The sequence below is a fragment of the Thamnophis sirtalis genome, unplaced genomic scaffold (assembly GCF_051295495.1).
Source record: "Thamnophis sirtalis isolate CommonGarterSnake01/CBP01778 unplaced genomic scaffold, rThaSir2_p1.2 scaffold_7, whole genome shotgun sequence".
Taxonomy (NCBI): domain Eukaryota; kingdom Metazoa; phylum Chordata; class Lepidosauria; order Squamata; family Natricidae; genus Thamnophis; species Thamnophis sirtalis.
Window position 1 is genome coordinate 24567009 of NW_028261387.1, and position 14531 is coordinate 24581539.

The 14531-nt window shown below is 36.8% G+C and overlaps 1 protein-coding gene across 8 annotated transcripts in view; it reads right to left on the bottom strand.

Moving 5' to 3' along the window:
- Positions 1-284: 284 nt before the first annotated feature.
- Positions 285-14531, bottom strand: part of PDE4B (phosphodiesterase 4B) — a 262922-nt gene continuing 248675 nt past the window's right edge. For all 8 annotated transcript variants that reach the window (XM_014052785.2, XM_014052784.2, XM_087719528.1 and 5 more), the window contains 9 exons: positions 14399-14492; positions 13245-13423; positions 12369-12467; positions 12054-12218; positions 10995-11094; positions 10298-10452; positions 10071-10193; positions 6719-6901; positions 285-2318 (listed from right to left, as the gene is read on the bottom strand). In XM_014052785.2, the coding sequence (XP_013908260.2) occupies positions 1953-2318; positions 6719-6901; positions 10071-10193; positions 10298-10452; positions 10995-11094; positions 12054-12218; positions 12369-12467; positions 13245-13423; positions 14399-14492 (1464 nt within the window). In that variant the 3' untranslated portion in view covers positions 285-1952. The remainder of the gene's footprint in view (positions 2319-6718; positions 6902-10070; positions 10194-10297; positions 10453-10994; positions 11095-12053; positions 12219-12368; positions 12468-13244; positions 13424-14398; positions 14493-14531) is intronic.

Here is a 14531-nt window from a genome sequence, read left to right on the forward strand (position 1 = left end):
GGAACCGTTAAAGATAAGACCTACCATCGATTTAATTCAGATTATGTCTCGTTACATTAAGACTTTCTTCCAAAAATATAGAAAATTATTTTTAAAATGTCAGTTTTATTTTTCATTTTAAATCTATTTATTACTATTTTAATATCATTATTATAAGAACATAGGTAATTTAGTTTCAAGTAAATGTATTTATGTTATATTTGAATAAGCATATAAAAACTAAGGTAGACTGAAGGAAGTTGGACGTGTGTCTCTGTTTACCTGAAAAGATCATCCAGGAAAATCCAGACTAAATCATGCTTTCATTTATTCACTTCATATAAAAATCTCTTCAGAATGCATCTCAACACAATATATAATACTATAACAACATACATTGTGTGAAACTTTCAAACAATAAAATAACCACCTGGAACAATGCAGTGTTCAACAGACATATAAACCCATGTATCATGCACAGTTGTGCTATTTTCATCAACTAGTTAGTCACAAGTTGGACCGAAAGCTTGAAAAATAGCTTTACAAATCGGCACCGTATACATGCCTCACAAGCTTTGTTGGAAGAGGTTTCACAGCACAATTATAGTATCAGTTCACATTTTGTCATAGAAACTCACATTGGCTGATTTAAAAAATTGGAAAATGACAGAAGGTTTTGTGGCATTTACTGGGGTGCGTCCTTTTCAACCTTTCAGTAGTTTCAATTCTGCTAAACAAACCATCCTAAATCCTCACCAGTTACCAAACCCCGATTTCCAGAATGCAAATGAAAATGAAATCCAATGGAGCCAATGTCTGAATGCCCTTGCTGGGTTCCATATGTCTCTTTCACTGTGCTCAGGTTCTTTCCATTTTACGCAGTACAAAAAAATTACAAGAAAGGCAACTCTCATTCAGAGTCTTCTACACAAATAACATCACCACTGACTGGCAATGTTAATTCATATAAATTAATACTTACAAAACATTACATTATATACAATACATAATAAATACACTGTTATAAACAGTACTGGACGTGTAATAGCTCAAGGCAAGTTGAGGAGGAGAAAAAGAGACTCAGTCTTGCGAACATGAAGAATGGGGTGGGGGGTGGGGGAAACCACAGTAGGACCAAACACAAAAATTCCACTGAGCTTTGTATTAATTTTTTTTTAAGGGGAGATTGTCCATCATATTACAACACGTTGGTTTTTATATGTACTGCATTGTCTAATGAGAATGCAAAGCTACTTTATCCTGTGTACAACAAAAGTCAAAAACAGTAGCGTGGAAAGCCATTTGTTCATGTGTGGCAAGTAACACAGGAGAAACCTAGATTTTGTGGGACTAATAAAGTGACCAGTGATGTGGCAATGCAAGGAGGAGGGCACCCTGCTTTATTTAGTGAGTCAAAACAATTAAACTGCGGTAAAACACAAGTATTGCCCGTAGAGAGGAAGACTTTCTTCATTAAACAGGATTAATAATAATATAAAATATATATTGGTATCAAACAAGTTTTGTTGTGTATTTACTAGGCGTCTCGAAAAGATGTGGAAGTATTTATAAAAAAGGCACACGGGTCTGAGACAGGTGCACAACTTTTAAATGCAAAATCACGAAACCGTATTTTGAGCTGTTGGACCAAACCGGATGTCAGAATCTATTAGGAATAGAAAATATTATGATTGTGTGTCATTCCCCAGTGGGCTTGTTCAGTAACAGCTCACACTGCCTCCCTATCGCCAGGTTCATTTTGTTTTTGGCTGATAAAACTGAAGCTGCAGTAGATATCACCTGTTAATTCCTGAGCAGTCATTACACACTCTTTAACCCTGACTCCAATCTCGAGTAATTGGAAAGTCTTCTAGCCAATAACAGGTGCTGGCCTAAGAGCCAGACTTTCAGGCTATAGCACATGAGACAAGCTGCACGTGCATGAATAAAACCACCATGACGAATACAGTGTGTTAAGTATCAATCGGCGATGCATCTTTTGTCACAATCTCTATATTAGTGTCCTGCTGGGAATCCCTTTTTCCTGGGTCAATGACACAAAGTGTCTTGGTGCTGCTGTAATAATGGATACTGTCACTCTCCTTCTCGGTCCCATCAGAGTCTTCCTCTTCAAGAGTAAGGTCAAACTGGAACTTCTCCATCAGGCCCTGACAGTCTTGGTTGCGTTCTTCAAGGGGAGGGGAAGGGCTCTGAGGGATCATACTTTGATACCAATTACGGTTGTCTTCCAGGGTATCCAAAATATCTTGAGCATCGGGCTGTACTAGGTCTGCCCAAGTCTCCCACAGTGGATGAACAATATAATCAATGAATCCCACCTGCAATGCAAAGACAATCAATTTGTAATGAAATGTTATTTACACTCAATATTTATGCATTTTCTCTCAGCTTTACATTTAAAGCAACTAGAAATTATATTAGTATTCATTCGTGCTGCGATTGATCTAATAAACCTCTCCATTTTTTTAAAGGATAAAACAGAGTGAATACTAAAAACCATTAAAAACCAGATGGGATTGTATAAGCTCTGCTTTTACCATATATGAAAAGAATGAGCGATCTAACCTTTTTAGAGGGGAATTGCCAAAACCAGAATGCTGATATTAAAGAAGAAGATTGCTTTCTGTGCATTTGGGGAAATTTATTGGGCATGGATTATTATGGCCAGATTTATTTATTGTATTTATTACTCAAATTTATGTAGCTACTCATCGATAAAAGTAAATATTATAAAAATAGAAATACAAACCCTGGGTAAAGAAAGGATAAGAATAGCCTAGCAATGGAGCTATCTAAGCATGGTCCTGGTTTTGTTGGGAGCCTCAAGCCTGATGAGATAACTAAGTCTTGAGGGTCTTCTGGAATATCAAAAACGATGAAGATAATCAAATTCCAGGATGAGAAATGTTCCATAAAGCTGGCACCAAGGCAGGGAAGATGCATCTCCTAGGACCCACCAAATGAAGATCCATAGCTGATAACATCTGCAGGACACCTTTTCTGAAAGATCTAATGGGGTGGGCTGGGGTGGTCTCTCGGACAGCCTGGCCCCAGGCCATGAATGGCTTTAAAGGTCAAAACCAGCACCTTGAATTGGACTTGGAAGTAAACTGGCAATCTACGCACTTGCAGAGTGCAGTCTAAGAGTGCAGATAACTGTGACTTCTGGGTACTCTTCAAGAGCAATTATAGAGCACATTGAAATGGTCCAATCTGGAGTGACAGAGGCATGAGTGGCTCAGATTTGTTTTCTTCAGGGAAGGATGCAGGTATTGCATTAGCAAAGCTAAATGAAAGCATTCCTGACTGACTCCTATTGCCACGATTCTTTCCCGATCAGTACCCAGAGTACTTGAGAGTAGAGTCCCCCTACAAATGCAGCTCTGGGTTGGCAATCTTCAATCTTAAAATGGTAGTCTAACATTAGAATCAAATGTCCAGTGGAACTAACAGTGATTTTCCCACTCATCTAAATCTCAGCGTAGGCCAAGAGCAAGGCTTTTTCTATCCTATAATCGGGTTAGACAAAGCCCAAATAATTAGCTTCGCCCTAAAAAAACACTTTTAACAAAATTCATAAATAAAAAGCTGCCACTACTTTAGCAGCAAGTATCTGCTCAGTAAGTTTGTTTTATTTTTTTAAATCATGTCACGCTGTTGCTATATAATTTATGGCAATTATATAAGAAACATCTGTATAGCAGTATTTGCATACGAAGGAACTATAAGGTACTGTCAGTGGGAGCTATTTTTAATTATTAGGGTATTCAGACGTAATGGAAATCATGGCATCTGTTGCCTGCTTGAGCTGAAGTGAATCTTGGATGCCTTCCTCCTCCGAGGAGAAAGAACACAGAGGAGTTCTTAAGTTTCTGTTCCAAAATTAAAACTGGTTAGTAACTATTTTTTAAGATATCAGGACTCAGGGAAAAAGCTGTTACAGCCCGTCACCTTAAACAGTGTATTATGAAAGGACCTATTAACATTTAAACTATTTGGTATGATGTATAGATCAAAGAGGTGTAACTATAAAAGAAACGCTTATTGGATGTGGTTACTGTATCAATGCCCTTCAATGAAAATTGCCGTCTTACTAAACTGATGGCATCTATTTGTTTTTTAAAGGAGAAATATGACTCCTCCAAGTATCACTTAAACAATGTAGGTAAAAGTGCTGGTACGCTTTGACATTTTGATGAAAATCTTTACTTCACTAAAACTTTGGAATTGGTGCGATTTTTTTAGGGCTAGCATTAAAAAGCTCACTTTTTCTGGGATCTGTTTAGAACTTTCATGTTATTTTGCTACTTTGTGGAATTTATTTATGGTTAACATGCTTGGATACAATATCATTCAATGGAGAAATGTATGGCATTAAGGGGAAATAAAGACTGTTCCTGGTATTATCCATTATGTAATAAAGCTTGGGAATAACATAAATTCTTAGTTGACAAGCAGGATGAACTGGATGGAGGAAAGTGAATGAACAATAAAAGCTATGGAAAAGTTTCTTATCTGACTGGATTTCCTTGCTTAATTCCAAAAACCGCTGGGTGGCAATTCAGCGGAACAGGAAAATAGCTCTCAAAGGAATCCATCTCTGGCTAGGATGTTTGGTTTGGAAATCACATTTGACTCCTCCAGACACAACAGGATGTTGAACAAGCCAGTACAATTCTATTGTAACTGCTAAGGTACTTTAAGCCAAAAAGTGGCAGAAAGTTCCTGTAACCTATACCCAATGGAGACTTTTTAGTGAAATCACTTTGGCTATCACAACATGGAGAACGTTGGCTCTTTACATCCATTTAAGGAAACCTCCACAACTAAGTTGAGAGTTAATTTTTACAGTATTAGCTCAGGTCCAACTCCCCACCCCCAACAAACATACAAACAAACTGGGTCATTGTTTCAGAGATATTTCCTTATCAGATTCCTCAACGCCTTTAACAATGGCAGAGCTTCTAATGTACTGGAAAAACTCTTTAAAATTAAAGCTATTCAGAGATGCATCTGTCTTGAAAGAAGCCCAGGCTGAATGGTACAGCAGTCAAACCTGAGGAACTGAGCCCACAGGGAACGTTTTGCAACATTTTGCATTATGTCATAAAATACTTCATGATCATTTTAATGTCATAAAATATTTTATACAATTGGTCAAATTTGAATTCCATGTGAGTCCTGGATTTTGGATGCATTTTATACGTTAGTCCATTTGAGATAGCTTGGCTCACAGAGTTTTGCTGTATCGTGAATGTTCTGTCCAGGGAAAGGTTACAGACCTGAGAGTTATAGCAATAGCAATAGCAGTTAGACTTATATACCACTTCATAGGGCTTTCAGCCCTCTCTAAGCGGTTTACAGAGTCAGCATATCGCTCCCACAGTCTGGGTCCTCATTTCACCCACCTCGGAAGGATGGAAGGCTGAGTCAACCCTGAGCCGGTGAGATTTGAACCGCCGAACTGCAGCTAACAGTCAGCTGAAGTGGCTGCAGTACTGCACTCTAACCACTGCGCCACCTCGGCTCTAGTTTTAGTAGTATATAGATAGAAGGAGCATTAGAGGCTGATGAAAGGTCTCTCGGTGGCTCAAACAAAGGAAGTCCCTGCAGTCTAACCCTGAAACCTTAACCACAGCATGAAAATGGCTCTGAAGGGCTCACAGTTAACACTGATTACTTCCTTGGAAAATGAAAAAATTGGGAATTGAAAATCCACATCCTATCAGCTAACGGAGGAAAGGTCCTGCATCCTGTTTCTTTGCAACACGTAAGTGGTGGGAGTAAGAGGACCTACTTTTTCCATTCTTGAAATCTCTGCTACTTGCTGACTATATTACAAGAGAAGAAACAATGGTGCCAAGCCAGAAACTGGCATATGTTTGGATAACCTTGGCCCTTGCTAAGAACACATATTGGTCAGGGGTGGGCCCCGGGAGGCACTACTTCCAATTCACTAGAGCAGTGTTTCCCAACCTTGTCAACTTGAAGATGTCCGGACTTCAACTCCCAGAATTCCCCAGCCAGCGAATGCTGGCTGGGGAATTCTGGGAGTTGAAGTCCAGACATCTTCAAGTTGACAAGGTTGGGAAACACTGCACTAGAGTGTGCCATGCATGCTTGTTGTGCACTGTGTGCGCATGCGCAGTACAATTAAAATTGCTCTGCGCATGCGCATAACCAAAAAAACAAGATGAGAACCAGTTCGGGAGCATGGCAGGCCTCGGTCGCTGCCGGTTCCAGCGACCCAGGCTGCCAAACCATTACTGGTTTGGATGAACCGGTCCAGGCTGGTAAGAACCCACCACTGATACTGGTCCAGTTTATGTGAAGCAGCACCATTATTGAAATGCCCTGCAGGTAGCCTTTCAGAGTTTTCCAGGAGCATAATGTAGGATTAATGGCAAACAGATCGCCTTCTATTGACAAAATCTCCTTGTGCTGATGTTAGAAAATGTCTGTATTATTCTCTATCATTCAGTGGAATTTGGAAGAGGGATTATGTATAATGCTGCAGGTATGTTTTTATAAAAGTGCGAAAGGCGTTTGAAAAGGTGAGATTAATCCATCAGGTACGCTAAAGAGAGGAATCTACTGGGCAATTTAGCACGACATTTTTCAAAGGATGTCTTTCTTTAAGACTTACCAGCAACAGATCTACATTATTAATCCTAAATTGGAGCATTCCTGACAGATCAAAAAGAGAAAAGTCAAATACCTGAGACTTCTCCACAGAAGCTGTGTGCTTGTCACACATTGGGCTGATTTCCATTCCCCTCTCCCGTTCTTTGTCCCCTTGCTGGAAAAACTCCTCCATAATTCTATCTGTCCACTGCCGATAGAGTTCAAGAGATTTTGTAGGATTACTTAAATCAGCACAATGGACCATATTTCGGAGAACCTGCAATGCAAGAATTATAACATGAAGACTCATGTAATCAAGTAACACAGGGCAACATTTTGTTCTGTACTTACTGGTACTTTGAAAGCAGTTTTACATTACTGCACTTTTTGATTAAAGAGATTTGTTTTAGGAAAAAAAATATGAACTATATCTAAAGTACACTTTCATCAAGAGACATATTAAATTATTTGAAGGAAGATTAACTGCAGATATGCAGAATAAATTGTTACAAATTGTACTGGTCACCTGAATTAGCCAAGCATAACTTCAAGCCAATTTAAGGTATCTACCATTTTCTTTAGCAGAAAACTGCTTTGAATAGTTTTATTCTTCTCATGTCTTATTGTACAAGTCCACATAGGAGATTAATGAACTGGAGATAAACAGAAGATTTAAATGTCTCTGCTTCAATTGTGGGCACTGGCACCTCCTATCGAGAGTCAGAGTAATCTAGCAACAAATGGTTAGGATTATGACTAGATAGTTTAGGGTTACTTTCATCTCATCTCAGTGCTTATGGGCTGTCAGTATTTCTCAGTCTTATGTGAAGACAAAATAGAATCAGAAAACTATAATAAGGAATATAACAAATATATAATAAAATAAAAAAATATAATGAAAAATAAGTACATGTAGCATTCATGACTTTGATGAAGGTCCAGATTCAAGGTTAGGGATAGATAAAATAGTATCTGATTGTCCACTGAAGTCTGTGCAAAGTATTTACCTAGCTATGTTTCTTTTGTCCTAGCAAGTCTCTTTAAACTGGAGGATTACCTGAAGTAATTGTTAGAACTCAAATGTTCTGCTTGCAGGAGGGGGAAGATACTTCTACAACAAGCCTTTTGTTGAGGACATGAAGACATGTCTTCTTCAGATCTACTCTGAAAGAAAGCTTCCACCTTTCTTCCTTTGCTTCAAAAGTGATGTTAAAAAAAAGTTTCTGCCAGCAGAAGCTATGCTAAAGGGTCAATCAGTTGTAAACTCTGAGGAAACTTTAGGATGAGCACCTGCTTTGCTACTGTTGACCATGGTTATGGCAGGCTACTGATTTTCAGAACCATTGGCTTTTTGGCATGGGAAAAGGTAACGGTAAAGGCTCCCCTCGCGCATATGTGCTAGTCGTTCCTGCCTCTAGGGGGCGGTGCTCATCTCCATTTCAAAGCCGAAAAGCCAGTGCTATCTGAAGACTTCTCCATGGTCATGTGGCCAGCATGACTAAATGCCGAAGATGCATGAAAAGCTGTTAGCTTCCTACCAAAGTGGTTCCTATTTTTCTACTTGCATTTTTACATGCTTTCGAACTGCTAGGTTGGCAGAAGTTGGGACAAGTAACGGGAGCTTACTCCCTTACACAGCACTAAGGATTCAAACCGCTGAACTGTTGACCTTTCTGATCGACAAGGTCAGCGTCTTAGCCACTGAGCCACCGTGTCCCCCCTTGGCATGGAAAAAGCAGAGCCAAAAAGACATTCCATCTTTGCAACCAGCTGGTGGCAAGCTTATGCATAAGGAACAGCACCTCCAAATACAACTGCCCACTTTCTTAGAGCATCATGCTTCCCTTGCCATCAATTCTCCAATTCCACTAAGGAATTATGCCCTAGGATTGGAGAACTGATACAGAAGATCAATTTGCTCCCTCTTAGTAACAAAAAGTAGTGGGTATACTAGGTTTGGGGAAAATATATCTTTTCTCCCTTGGCTTCTCTTGCCATCAATGGCAGAAGTGAGGGGAGAGAAGCAATAGAAAATAGCTTTTTTAGTGCCAGAACTCTGATCCCATAATGTTTAGCCACTAGCGCCAAAGAAAGCACTTCCCTCAGTCCCTCTCTCTTCCCTCTACTTTGGGGGGGGGGGGTTGAGTGTGGACAGAATCTCTGTTCTGCTTCAGGGTTGAGGCTTGCTACGGGTTGACATTGTTCTTATTTCTTCTTTAACCTGGTAGTTTTTTCTGCCCAACAGCATTATAAGAGCCAAATTACTGTGGAAGAGCCAAATTACTGTCACATTAACTAAGCATTAAAAGGGCCCCAAAGACATCTTGCCACACTAATGAAAAGATATAATTTAAAGATATTTGGGTGGGATTGGCATTTCAGGCTGGTGCAAATTTCTCCAGTTTAATTCTTTCTTTAGAGGACATTTTTATGAACAAAAGAGTAACTATTATCACACTAAAGGGATTTGCTTTTAATGATTAACTATTGCCATGTTTGAAATGGAAAATCTGTATCAGTCAGGTTACCATTAAACAGGAGAGAACAAGTATCTTCTACACTAAATATTGCCACCAAGTTAATTTCTCCTGTTCTGGAAATTGTATTCTGTGGCATGAATACATGAAGCACAAAGAATTAAAATCTGCATAACCATAGAATAAAAGGGATTCATAGAGAAGAAATCTGTTCTAATATTAGCACTGCTTTATGTCCTATTTGACGATTTTAAACACACTTTTAAATATTTTCCTAAAGTGACATCTTATTATGCATCTTATTCTAAAAATATAGAGAAATTCAATACAGGAAAATAATGAGGTAAATGTTCCTATGTCTATCACCATTAAATAGGCAAATAAGTAGAGAAAATATTTAACTGAATTCCCTATTTTTAAGTAAAATATCCTTATTAATATTTTCCCATGCCTGGGCTAAATACTTAATCCATAACATGTAAGAAACATGTGTAAATTGCACATTTACCACACTATTAATCCAAGGGAACTGTAAATTATAAATGGTATTACTTATGCTTTAAGATCTTGTTTTCCTCCAAATAGTTTGGAAGAAAGAAGAATTCAAGCCACCACAGACTATTAAATAATTAACTTGAGGAATAATTTGTGTGATTATATTATTTACAATACACAAAAGTGCTTATCGGTTCAGTCCCATCCCTAACAATAGTACCAACATAGGCAGACATTTATATTGGGAGAGCCTCAGAAGTATCCAGATGATACCCTCTAAAATTCCAAACTCTTTTTTTCCCCAATCCTCTTTCCTTTCTTCAAACCCTGCCTTATTCACTGCTATGTTAAAAGTGGCCTTCCTTAAAAGAAATATACATGTGCTACAGAAAGACTAGAACAAGAACGTATCACATGGGAAGTTCATAGGGTTGAATGAGAGGTTATGACAGCAAGAAAGCTTCCCAAACAGACCTGTATTCTATCAGTGTAGTTATCAAGTAGGAGGACTCCAGAACTAGTAACTTTTTTAGTTTCTACCATCGTCTTTAAATCTGCCAGAAGCGACATGTGCTTGGACATATCCGTTGCCAAGACCTACGTGAAAGGAGAAAGATTCTTTTAGTTTTTATTTTTGGGAGCAAAGCATCATTTTCTGTTTTAACAAACAGCTTGAATGTTATACAGAATCACATTCTTACCATGTCAATCACCATTTTCCTGAGACTTTGACGTTGTTTCTTGGTCAGATTGTGGAAGATGTCACAATGCTCTTCTTGTAGAAGCTTAAAACCAACCGCAAGATGGTGGTTTTCCAAGACGGACTCATCATTGTACATTAAAGCAAGTTCAGAATCTAAATGAAAAAGTTGTCATGTATTTAAAAGGACTCCTTTAAGTACTATATGTGATTTTTATATATAAGCAATGGCTTTTATAGCTACAATATCCTTCATTATGTTTGAAATAATTTATTTTTAAAAGAGATTGTAAATAAAATTAATGAAAGAATTTAAAAAATTCTTTAAAATTCTTAAAAGAATGTTAAAAAGAATTCAATGGTAGCCAAAATAAAAGGCCACAGGTTTATTAATCCATTAGGATACTCTCACATCACTTTAGATAAACTCCCAGTGTGTAAGTTTAGCATAATTTTACTGATTATGTGCTTGGTTAGTTATGATTGTTTCTGTGCACTATTATTAAGTAGCATGGAAATTGGAAAACCTTTGTAATGTGCAGATGTCACCTCTATTGATAAGTCAACTCTGATATTCTCAACTTCGTTTTTTAATGAGTATTCTAGATTTTCTTTATTCTTAATAAGAGAGTTCATGAGAATTAATCATGCCCATTGTATGTGTATGTGCGTGCATATTAAATGAACACAGAACTCACTTGTGTTAATAAGGAACTGATTGGAGACACCAGGGTGATCTACATCGTGAATTGCTGCTGCAAAAATTGCTGCCAAAATTTCTAAATCAGTGAATACAGCCTAGAAACAGAAAAGATTAAAACATAGGCTTCAATTATAAATATAGCTCATCGTATCTATTAACTTATTAACAACCTCCATAGAAAAAAGAAATTGTACAATTAAAACTACATAAAGAACTGAAATCTTTTTTCAAGAAATTATTAGCTACTGCCAATTAATTTGGCTATGAATCTGTGTTTTGATATGTTTTTTTGTGGGGATGCAGTAATTCCAATACATCCTCGACAACAGTAAAAAAGTAAATACATATGTTTTGAAACTCACGTTCAAGCAATTTTTTAAAATATAAAAAAATGCAGAATATTGCATAGGAGGCTACTGTAGTAATACAATCTTATCTCAAAAATGTAACCCTACATTTATATTCCTAGCAATAAACTTGAAATAAATAAATGTGAACTAAACAATATGCCTTAGTGAAAATTTAGCTATTATATTAGTGAGATGACATAAAGGCATATTAAGGAGTATAAGATTCCATACATTTGGGAATGAGGTGAGCTTGCAGAAGGGTGTGATTGCTGAGAATAAACAAAGAAACATTAAATGGGGTACAACAGAAGATTTGACAAATGGATGTCTACTTCTCATCGCATGCTTTGTAATCTTCTAAAATATTATGGGACAATCTATACTGTACTGTTCACTTCAAGCAATCCATGGATTTATATCAAGATGACAGATTACACTGTGAAATTCTATAAACTCACCTATTTTCTTTATGTAACAGATTGGAAATTGGTTAATTGATGCAAATGCCTTGTGTGAAGGAACTTGCAGAAACAGTTGGGTTGTGCCAGAAGTATCAAAGCAAATGAATGGTGCATGAAATTTTACTTATTTTTATATTTGGCCTATTAATTAAAGCATGAGGCCATGGCAAATTACCAAGTGCAAGCAAATTATTTTGGAAGCATTGTTTGTCAGGGTGTCAGGGGTAGGGGAAAGCAACTCACATCCAAAGCTGGTGTGGACAGAAGAACATGAGTAGACTGGGCTACATCAGCTGCATGGAGACTATTATGGTAAGCTACATCTGTATGGTAGTGGTCTTCCAAAGTCATTGTGTAAGCTATAAAGGTGTCTGATGAGATTTTGAATGTCTTCAGTAGATCTCTTTCCTGTACAGAGTAATAGAAATTACAAGTAGTCGAAGTATGATTAAAAATCCAAAATCTTTATTACTAAGAAAAGATTAAATTAGATTAAAGATATAGCAATTGGAAGATGAAAATAACAACAACCACAACAACAACATCACAATTACTAACCTGGAAAATTGCATACATAATGCAAGTGAGAGGTCTACTGTGTGAGTATCTTGCAACATTAAATATATTCAATCCCCATTTATTCAGATCTTCAAGCTCCTAAAGAAAATATATATATATATATATATAAAATAATGAATGCATAATGTCATCACAAGGAGAATAGGGCCATATGTAGATTATAATTGCATTTATATAGAGATATCAAATCACTTTTTCCTTAAATCCTAAGGATACAAATTCTAACTACAGTTAGAATTACAGTTATCCCAAATATATGACATATGGAAGGAGAAATAATTTATTACATAAACTAGTTTCTGAAAGTGTGACATTTCCTATCTCCCATTTTTCCTTATCCCTCCCATTGAAACTGTTTAATTGGGAGTTGATCTATATCAGTTTCAGGGCTGGGATAATTCAGAAATTAATTTGAAGTCTTCCAGGTAATTGTATCAATATATATTTTTCCTCTTACCAATAGTTTCTAATACTTTAGGATTAGAAGTTTCTTCTTAAGAACGTACTTATCCTAAGCCACTTGCATTGTTATTTTCCAAAGGTGTATCTAAACTTCTGAGTAAATTTTCCCCCATCATAACACAGCAAAATATTGCCAAGATCATTGGGGTGGGAAGGAGGGGCAGATTAAACTATTCCCTTTAGCTAAATTAATTTCAACAGTTTTATTTTCAGTAATTAGCAACATATTCCATGGAGGAAGTTACTATTACATTTCTGTCTTGAAAAGCAGTCTCCTCAAAACAGATGGAAAAGTAAAAAGGATTTGTGGAGTATGACTAATATGTCTAGTTTACACACTGTATGTATTTGCAGTCTTCATTAAAAAATACAAATATAATGAATCACACTGACCTTAGCTAAATGATCTTCCTTTTCTGTTTTCACACCAAATCTCGAAATACTAGTGTTATTCAAGCTTGAACTGTGCATTAATTTTTTTACACCACTGATCTGTGTCATAACCTGTTGTTTCTTCTTTTTCTCTCTTTCCTTCTGTGTGGGAGAAGGAATCTCCACATCATTCTGCTTGTCTGTATTAAAAAAAGGATAAAAAATTCTAATATTTATTAAACACATTGGGTTAGATCCAAATATATTATTTTGTACTATTATTTGAAAATGGGCAGATATAGAATTTCAGAATTGTTTTCAAATTGTCAGACACAGACTGAGAAATGCATTCATTCCTTCGTTATTTTTTAATTAATTTATATCCTGCTTTTTATTCAGAAACTCAGCAGAACACTGACTGTTCCCTCCACTTATTTTGACCAATAATAAATATGTGAGGTAAGATAAGCTGAGAGACCATGACTAACCCAAAATGATCCATCTAGAGTAAAATTTCTTGAGAAAAGACTCTTTTGCCAAGCAAGCACTTCTCTACTCCTTCCAGAATTCTGGAAAGCATTAATGGTTGCTAAGTAACAATCTCTGTCAATATTTCTCTACTTGTAAATATTATTGTTGTTAACAATAATACTATTAATACCGTAGGCCACACAGAATCATGGAAGTGAGATAGGCAGCTGTATAAATTTAACAAATTAAATGTTTGCCTGCACTAATGTTACGTTATGATTAATTCTGCACGTTACCGCCCAAGCTTATGGACACGTGGTTATGATATGCACATCTGTAATGCTGACATTGGAGAACTTTCCCTAGTTTTGTACTCTTTAGAGAGGATTTCAATTCCCAGCGTTCCTTAGCCTCCATGGCCAGAGCTGAGAATTCTTGAAAGTCAGAGAGGTGAATTACTCTCAGCTGGAGAGCATGCAAATGAAGAAAGTTTATGAAAGAATTTGTTCTACCACATTTTGCCCTCTTAATTTTATAGTTTCCTAGATAACTTCCTGTTTCCGCAATCTCCTTCTCTGAAAAGAGATCCTTTCACTATCACAGAGATTGTTTCCTTAAAGATACTGAAATGTTGAGGTTGGCTTGGTGTGATGGTTTGCTCAAAAAGTTTTTACAAGGAACCGATCCAATGTTAACTAACATACCTAGGAAAGTATTAGAAATATATTCAGAGACTTGATTCCCTGATCGGCTCATTTCTGAAAGATGTGTCAGCTCCCGGTTTAACATTCTCTTGAACTGTTGGTAATTAGAACATAAAAATTCAGGTTAAGAGTC